The sequence below is a fragment of the Zeus faber genome, assembly GCF_960531495.2.
Source record: "Zeus faber genome assembly, chromosome: 18".
Taxonomy (NCBI): Eukaryota; Metazoa; Chordata; class Actinopteri; order Zeiformes; family Zeidae; genus Zeus; species Zeus faber.
The window spans coordinates 29054294-29064293 of record NC_137210.1 but is presented as its reverse complement, the minus strand read 5'-3'; the positions used below and the strand labels follow the sequence as shown (position 1 = coordinate 29064293).

The window sequence follows — 10000 nt, the reverse complement described above, 5'->3', positions numbered from 1 at the left end:
ACATCATACACACACACACACATCATACACACATCATACACACATCATACACACATCATACACACACACACATCATACACACACACATCATACACACATCATACACACACACACACACACATCATACACACACACATCATACACACATCATACACACACACACATCATACACACACACATCATACACACACACATCATACACACATCATACACACACACACATCATACACACACACATCATACACACACATCATACACACACACATCATACACACACACACATCATACACACACACACATCATACACACACACACATCATACACACATCATACACACACACACATCATACACACACACATCATACACACACACACACATCATACACACACACACATCATACACATCATACACACACACATCATACACACATCATACACACACACACACATCATACACACACACATCATACACACACACATCATACACACACACACATCATACACACACACACACATCATACACACACACATCATACACACACACACACACATCATACACACATCATACACACACACACACATCATACACACACACATCATACACACACACACATCATACACACACACACATCATACACACATCATACACACACACACATCATACACACACACATCATACACACATCATACACACACACATCATACACACACACATCATACACATCATACACACATCATACACACACACACATCATACACACACACACACACATATACACACACACACACATATACACACATCATACACACACACACATCATACACACACACACACATATACACACACACACACACATATACACACACACACAGACATATACACACAGACATATACACACACATCATACACACACACACATCATACACACACACACACACACATCATACACACACACACACATCATACACACACACACACACATATACACACACACACATCGTACACACACACACATCATACACACACACACACACACACACATATACACACACACAAATCGTACACACACACACATCATACACACACACACATCATACACACACACATCATACACACACACACATCATACACATCATACACACACACACATCATACACACATCATACACACACACACACATCATACACACATCATACACACATCATACACACATCATACACACACACACACATCATACACACACACATCATACACACACACACATCATACACACATCATACACACACACACACATCATACACACACACATCATACACACATCATACACACACACACATCATACACACACACATCATACACACATCATACACACACACACACATCATACACACACACATCATACACACACATCATACACACACACATCATACACATCATACACACACACACATCATACACACACACACATCATACACATCATACACACACACACATCATACACACACACACATCATACACACACACACATCATACACACACACACATCATACACACACACACACATCATACACACACACATCATACACACACACACATCATACACATCATACACACACACACATCATACACACACACACATCATACACATCATACACACACACACATCATACACACACACACATCATACACACACACACATCATACACACACACACATCATACACACACACACACATCATACACACACACATCATACACACACACACATCATACACACACACACACATCATACACACACACACATCATACACACACACATCATACACACACACACACATCATACACACATCATACACACACACACACATCATACACACACACATCATACACACACACACATCATACACACACACACACATCATACACACATCATACACACACATCATACACACACACATCATACACACACACACATCATACACACACACACATCATACACACACACATCATACACATCATACACACACACACATCATACACACACATCATACACACACACACACACATCATACACACACACATCATACACACACACATCATACACACACACACATCATACACACACACACACATCATACACACACACATCATACACACACACACACATCATACACACATCATACACACACACACACATCATACACACACACATCATACACACACACACATCATACACACACACACACATCATACACACATCATACACACACACACATCATACACACACACATCATACACACATCATACACACACACATCATACACACACACATCATACACATCATACACACATCATACACACACACACATCATATACACACACACACACACACATATACACACATCATACACACACATCATACACACACACACATCATACACACACACACACACACACACATCATACACACATCATACACACATCATACACACACACATCATACACACATCATACACACATCATACACACACACATCATACACACATCATACACACACACACACATCATACACACATCATACACACACACATCATACACACACACATCATACACACATCATACACACACACACATCATACACACACACATCATACACACATCATACACACACACATCATACACATCATACACACATCATACACACACACACATCATACACACACACACACATATACACACACACACATCATACACACACACACACATATACACACACACACACACACATATACACACATCATACACACACACACACATCATACACACACACACATATACACACACACACACACACACATATACACACATCATACACACACACACACACATCATACACACACACACACATATACACACACACACACACATCACACACACACACACATCATACACACACACACACATCACACACACACACACACATAAAGAACAGTAATGTTCAGTTTTACATCTGATCAAACTTCCTCCCTCTCCTCCTCCACCTCTCCTCCTCCACCTCTCCTCCCTCCCCTCCTCCTCCACCTCTCCTCCTCTTCCTCCACCTCTCCTCCCTCCCCTCCTCCTCCTCCACCTCTCCTCCTCCTCCACCTCTCCTCCTCTTCCTCCACCTCTCCTCCCTCCCCTCCTCCTCCTCCTCCTCCTCCCCTCCTCCTCCACCTCTCCTCCTCCCTCTCCTCCTCCTCCACCCCTCCTCCTCCACCTCCCTCCAGATGGGCTTCTTTAAGAGGGTGCGTCCCCCTCAGGAGGACTGCACTGAGAAGGAGCAGCTGCAGCCGGAGGAGAACGGCAACAGTGACACCTAGTGGCGGCGGGCGGAGGCGCAGGGCATTGTGGGTAAAGAGGTGTTTTCAGGAAGCACGTCCACTCCGTCACGGTGTCATTTAAGGTGGAGCTGAACACCACCGCTCCACCTCAACTCCCTCAAAGTTGTTTTTATATTTTTGGTATTTTCCACTTCCTGCTCCAGTTCAAACCCATGTGATGTCAGGATTGTGGGTAAACACGCACTCCCAGCTCCACCACCCCCACCTTCATCACCACCAGCCTCCTCCTCCTCCTCTTCTCTGCTGCACTGAGCTGATGAATAAATATCAAACATTAGAATTTGATGAAATGTTATTTGATATTTTCATCTTTGATTTTTGGGCTTTTTGCTTTTGAGGCGAATCAATAATCAATCAATAATCACTTCCTGTTTCCTGCTAAAACTTTAATATTTACTTTTGTTTTTTTACGTTAAGCCTCTCACTCCGTTCTGTGTGTGTGTGTGTGTGTGTGTGTGTGTGTGTGTGTGTGTGTGTGTGTGTGTGTGTGTGTCTGTGTGTGCGTGCGTGCGTGCGTGCGTGCGTGCGTGCGTGCGTGCGTGCGTGCGTGCGTGCGTGCGTGTGTGCGTGCGTGCGTGCGTGCGTGTGTGTGCCCATATTGGGCTTCACACCAGCACCGTTCTACGTCCAAACATGATCAACTTTTGTTTTAATGTGAGAAAAGACATTTGACACAACGAGTTCAGTCCAAAAGAGAAATGAAACAAATGAATTTGAACAGATTTTGAAATTGAAAATTTGATTTTCAAATTGATTCACTTTTTGAAGAAATACCAGAGTATTGATTATTATCTGCTTTAGTTTCACCCCAGAATATTAAATGATCTGTACTACCACCAGTACTCGTGTAGTACAGCTGTAGTCCATTTGTACTACAGGTGTAGAACTGGTGTAATACACCTTTTTCTACAAGTGTAGTACTGCTGTAGTACTGGTGTAGTACTGGTGTACTGCTCACATGGTGCTTTCTGCACCATTGTTGCCGTGACAACAGTAACGCTGCGACTAAGATACGACGGAGCTGAACAACCTGCTGGAAAACACTGATGGAGTTTTTATTTCATGAATATTTGGGAGTACATTGTGATGTTTAACATTTAACCTGCAATATTTTTATTAAATCTGAGGAACAAAGACGTGAAAGTATTATTTTTATGAAATTAGTCGTTACTTATGATCTTACAAATATTTATAACATCCCTGACTGACAGTCGTCTAATTTGTCACTAATCAATAGTTTAATATGCAGCTGATTTTCTACATTTTATAATTAATAATAATAATAATAATAATAATAATGTACTTAACAAAGCAGTCGATCAAATCCTCTTGAACGTTCACACGTCTTCATTTAACTACGGTACAAGTTCACTGAGAGCGTGATGACATCACAGCTGTCGCTATGGTTACCATAGCCATGGTTACCGTAGTACTGCGTGTGTACCATCCCTTCCTTTTCACTGAGATCAAATGTTTTTTTTCTATTTTTCGATGTGTGTGCTTTCTCTTTGGGGTTCTGAATGTTTTGTGATGATTCACCTTTTTACAAACTGAAATAAAGTCACAAACGTCTCGTGTTGTGTTGTTTCCTCTCGTCGTCAGATGATCAACGTCTGACGTCTTCCTGTTCGTTTCAACTCGTCCTCCTCATCCGCGTCTGTTCCCTTGGACGTTGTTCAGCCAAACACTGAATGTGTTGACGTTGCGACCTTCATCTGGTGCCTGTGAGGACGTGTCATGTCCAGCACCGTCCGTCATTCATCTACTGGACATGAACCACAGGAGTTCTACAGTTGTCCCTGCCACTGTGTAGTACCTCCATCAGCCACTAGAGGGTGGTGTGTGTGCGCGTGCGTGTGCGTGCACACACACTACTCAAGAGAGGAATTACTTTGCTTTCAAATGTTTATTCAGTAATTATTTAATTATTTCATCGTCACTTCCTGGTCGTCTCTGATTGGTCAAAGTCCCTCCTCCAACAGGAAGCTGAGGTCACTGCCCGGCTCGTACTCCACGGTGGGCTTCCCCCTGCACACACACACACACACACACACACACACGGTTACTAACTATGCATTATATAACACAATAACAGGGTGATTGTTCTGTTGTTTCTGTGCAAAGCCTCTTGAAATAACATTTTGTCTACATACAATGTGTAATTAGCGTGTCCTGGACAGTTGATGATGGTACCATGATTAAATATGTCCTCATACAAACAGTCACTTTCTATTGAAATGTAACTGATCAAACACCTGATGAAGAGTCGAGCTCTGCTTGTTCCCAGCAGCGTCGCTCTGTTCCCAGAGACCAGGAGCATCGAGCCCTCCCTGAGAGCCTGCACACACACACACACACAGAGAAATGCAAAATAAAAGTGTCTCACCCTAAAACATAAAATATAAATGTTCCAGTCAAAAGAATCTCCAGGTAGATCAGAGGATCAGAGCAAAGTGAAAACAGGTACAAATATGTTCAACCTTTATCTTCAGAATATATTAAATACAAAATAAACATTAGTTTATTAATGTTTGTATGAAAAATATACAGATGAGTAAAGCTAAACTAAAATATATTTTTTTAAATGGACGGACGGACAGACAGATTAGCCACACCTGTCCTGGGTCTAGGGAATTGGGGTGAGGGGGGTCAGTGTGGCTGTACACCTATGGCTTGTTAGAGTAATCACTGAGCAGCAGGTAAAACCTCCACACTCACTCAGGAGAGGAGCCCTGTCCTGACGTCCTCTATCTGCTCCTGGCTTGTTCCTTCCAGCCCACCCTCCACAGTCAACTGTGTGTGACACCCTGTGGTCTGTCTCTGTGCTGGAGGTCCTCGGAAACACCACCTGAGTGACGTGCTGGAGGCCAGACAGCCACACCGGCACCCGACAGGGACAACACGCCCTGACAAGGATCCTCCCTGTTGCTCCAGACTAACCAATGAGCAACAGGTGTACAGCCACTCTGATCCCGGGCCCCAGTGACCTAGACCCAGGACAGGTGTGGCTGCTCCACCACACCACAGATGGATAGAGATATAAACTGTATATGAAATAGGATGTAAAATAAACGACACTGCAATGTGTAAACATTTGACCCTAATTGAGACAAACAATATCTCTCAGATCTATTTCTTCTTTCTCTCTTTCCCTCCCTCCATCCACCTGTCTCTCTCTCTCTCTCACCAGGACAGGGGGTGTGTCTCTCTCTTCGTGGTACTGTCTGATCCTCTGTTCTCTGGTTTCCTGTGGAGAAAACACACTCAAGTTCAGGTGTGTGTGTGTGTGTGTGTGTGTGTGTGTGTGTGTGTGTAGGGGCCCACCCCCATGTGGTGGCTGGTGGGCTCGGGGTCCAGGAAGTGGGGGTTGATGTTGAAGGGCACGAGGCCGATGGCGGAGAGCGACGGGGGGCAGACAATGGGCATGTCGTTGGTGGTGTTGATGCTGACGGTGGAGACGTTGGTTCCTGCGCTGGAGCCCAAGTAGGGAACCCCACCCTGAGGGAGGGAGGAGGTATTTACATATCTGTAAATATTTTAACTGCAACACTTACATGTTTGGGGTTATCTGTGTGTGTGTGTGTGACCTCCAGAACTCTCTTCCTGATCTCCGGCAGCAGTTTGTTGTCATAGAGACACTTCAGCAGGCGGAAGGTGTTTCCTCCACCTAAAACAGAACGTCGGTCATGGAAAAGAACCCCCGACCCCCCCAGTGCTAGTGCACGGCTCTAGGGCGGTGTTTCCCCACCCAGTCCTCCGTGACTCCCACTCCTCCCGGTTTTAGCTCCCACTCTCCTCCTGCACCTGATTTAGCTCGGGGACATGAGAAGGCGTGGCAGGAGTGGAGCTGGAGCTAAAACCCGGAGGACCTGGAGAACCGGATGGCAGGGTTGGGAAACACCGCCCTCGGGAACAGAACGCCCAACCCTGCCGGGGCCCATGGGGCTGGTCTCACCGATGAAGATCCCCTCCGCTCTCCTCACGGCCTCCACCGGGTCCGAGGCTTCATGGATGCTGTCCAGCTCATAACCTGCAAGATGCCAAAAGACACGAGGTCCTTATTCAGAAATAACTGCTACTGACCAATCAGAACCCATGTCCAGGTCCTTCCAGGTCCTTCCAGGTCCTTCCTACCCAGGCTGTTGAACTTGGTCCTGGCCATCTTGGCGTAGGCATCTCGGTCGTGTAGGGCATAGGGAACGAACAGAACCCGCTTCACCTCCCTGAAGACGACACACAGGGGGGTCATGAGCTGTGATGGTGCAGCTGAGTCGTGGTTCTGACCCGGAGACTCACTTCCCCAGGAAGTCCTTGATGTCGCCCTGGCAGTGCTCCAGATAGCCGCTGCCGTGCAGGGTGGAGTTGGACACCAGCAGGAGGTTCCTCTTCATCTCTACACGCTCACAACAGAACAATGAGAAAAACCCCAACACAACTCAAGAGGAGAACTCCAGCACACCCGAACGGAGCAGAACTCCACCCAAACACAGAAGAACTCCACCAGAACGGAGCTCCGAGGAGGATCTCCGCCCTCCCTGTGCTCAGTGATCCAGGGTCCGAAGCTCAGAGTCCCAAACCCGCTGACGCTTCTTAAACCAGTTAATAAACACTCAACGGTCAAGGACGGGGAAGTAGGAGTGATACGGGTTCGGGCGGATGGGGGCGGGTGGGGGCGGGTCAGTAACGCTGCTGTGTTGAGTCAAAGCTTTTCATTGGTTCCTTTGGGTCAGGCTGGAGGTGCTGGCAGCCACGGGGGCAGTGGAGCTGCACCACACCCCGTTACTCCACTGGCACCGTCCCCCCGCCGGCGACGGGCCGCTGCAGAGCGACAGGCTGCAGAGCGACAGGCTGCAGAGCGACAGGCTGCAGAGCGACAGGCTGCAGAGCGACAGGCTGCAGAGGAGGAGCTGCAGGGGGGCGGAGCGACGACTAGCGACGAGCTAACGGCTTCGCAGCGACAAGGAAAGTCGAACAGGTTTCGACTTTATGCAAATGAGCAGTGCCGGGTGACAGCCAATAGGAGGGAAGATCCACTCTCAACAGAAAGTGGACGCGCTGCTTTGTTTCTATTACTTCAATGAACAACGTCTCTTCAACTATGGATAAAATAACACGTCATTTTATTTTTCTCCAACAAGGACAATTATTTATTTTAAGGGACGGATGAAAAGATTATTTAAGTTTGGTTTTTTTCAAGGGGTCAGCAAAGAGAAATAGTTAAAATATACAAAATGTACAAAAACGGAGAAAAAGAGGGAGGAAAAAGGAGGGTGGAGGCTGGAGCATTGAAGATTGAAAATACAAACACACTAAATCCAACCCGACGTTACCCACAATGCAATCCATCTGAAATAAAAACACCCGTTACCCACAATGCAATCCATCTGAAATAAAAACACCCGTTACCCACAATGCAATCCATCTGAAATAAAAACACCCGTTACCCACAATGCAATACATCTGAAATAAAAACACCTGTTACCCACAATGCAATAGATCTGGAATAAAAACACCCGTTACCCACAATGCAATAGATCTGGAATAAAAACACCCGTTACCCACAATGCAATAGATCTGGAATAAAAACACCATGGCAGGGGCAGAGAGGAGCGAGCGACACACTGAGTCACACTCGTCGCTCCCGTCCCTTTATTCTTATTTCGTTTTTAGGTTGTTTATACTAAACTTCCACTTTATTTCTATTTTTGTATAAAACATTTTTTTTTTAATTTTTTAGGACTTTTCTGAGTAACTTTTGATGAATAATGATGATAAAATCTTGACGAATTGATTTATTTTAATCCTTCAGCAGATCAGCGCTCGGGATCAGCTGATCGCTACTTCCGGGAAATGCCGGAAGCGGGGCAGCGCCGTAGAAGTCCACGTTAAAACGCCACTTTACTACAGCTTTCACTGCGCCTGTCATCGCTTGAATGTGTCTTTTATTGATCGTACAAAAAAAGTCGAATTGTTGTTTTTATCGTATGTATGTAAAACCACCGCATGGACAGAAAATGTATTTAGTTGATTCGGGGTAACAAACCGATCACGAGCTGGCGACGTCGTCTTCCTGTCTGGAACGCCCCCTCCGGAAGTAGCTATTGGTCACATGACCAGCCATGTTGCGACTGCGCCCTCCGGCCGCCAGGGGTCAGTACAACAGCTGATAGTAACCATAGCAATCAAAACAAAAACAAACAAAAAGTAAAAACTCCATCATATACAAAAAGCAGCTTTTTCCATCCAATGATTGTTTATGATATGATATACTATAATATATATATTATATCATATACTATTATATATGATATATGATATAATATACAATATCCTATTGTATTATATTTTATTTTATTATATTATATATTATAATATATCATATCATATTATATTATATTAAATCACATCATATACTTTTATATATTATATTATATGATGTATCATATTATATTCAAAGAAGAAAGAAAGAAAGGGAGTGAACTGCAGGGTCACTGCTGGGGGAGGAGGAAGGGGGAGGGGCATAACCCATTGGATGAAAAACATCTGGAGCCCCCTCTCCCCCTCCTTCTCCCTCCAGTTGTTCAGATCAACTCCAGCTTGTGTGTCCCCCTCCCCCT

The 10000-nt window shown here is 44.9% G+C and overlaps 2 protein-coding genes across 8 annotated transcripts in view; one reads left to right on the top strand and one right to left on the bottom strand.

Moving 5' to 3' along the window:
• itgav (integrin, alpha V) overlaps positions 1-5126 on the top strand; it is a 40417-nt gene extending 35291 nt beyond the window's left edge. The window contains exons 32-33 of one of the 5 annotated variants that reach the window (XM_080019320.1): positions 3270-3389; positions 4986-5126. In XM_080019320.1, the coding sequence (XP_079875446.1) occupies positions 3270-3362 (93 nt within the window). In that variant the 3' untranslated portion in view covers positions 3363-3389; positions 4986-5126. Of the gene's footprint in view, positions 1-3269; positions 4957-4985 lie in introns of those variants that run through there. The other 4 variants (XM_080019318.1, XM_080019317.1, XM_080019319.1 and 1 more) reach the window with 4 other exon arrangements.
• A 146-nt stretch (positions 5127-5272) lies between these two features.
• LOC307244219 (alpha-aspartyl dipeptidase) lies at positions 5273-9467 on the bottom strand. 3 transcript variants are annotated; one of them, XM_080019322.1, is made up of 9 exons: positions 9427-9467; positions 7680-7776; positions 7518-7606; positions 7339-7413; positions 6971-7050; positions 6708-6881; positions 6571-6630; positions 5639-5721; positions 5273-5411 (listed from the first exon to the last, which is right to left on the bottom strand). In XM_080019322.1, exons 2-9 carry the CDS (start codon positions 7772-7774, stop codon positions 5345-5347), a joined length of 723 nt encoding a protein of 240 aa, XP_079875448.1. In that variant the 5' UTR covers positions 7775-7776; positions 9427-9467; the 3' UTR covers positions 5273-5344. The 3 variants fall into 3 exon arrangements, with proteins under 3 accessions (XP_079875448.1, XP_079875449.1, XP_079875450.1); XM_080019323.1 differs by having other exon boundaries at positions 7680-7783; positions 9427-9448; XM_080019324.1 differs by lacking the exons at positions 6571-6630; positions 9427-9467 and having other exon boundaries at positions 7680-9076.
• Positions 9468-10000: the final 533 nt, after the last annotated feature.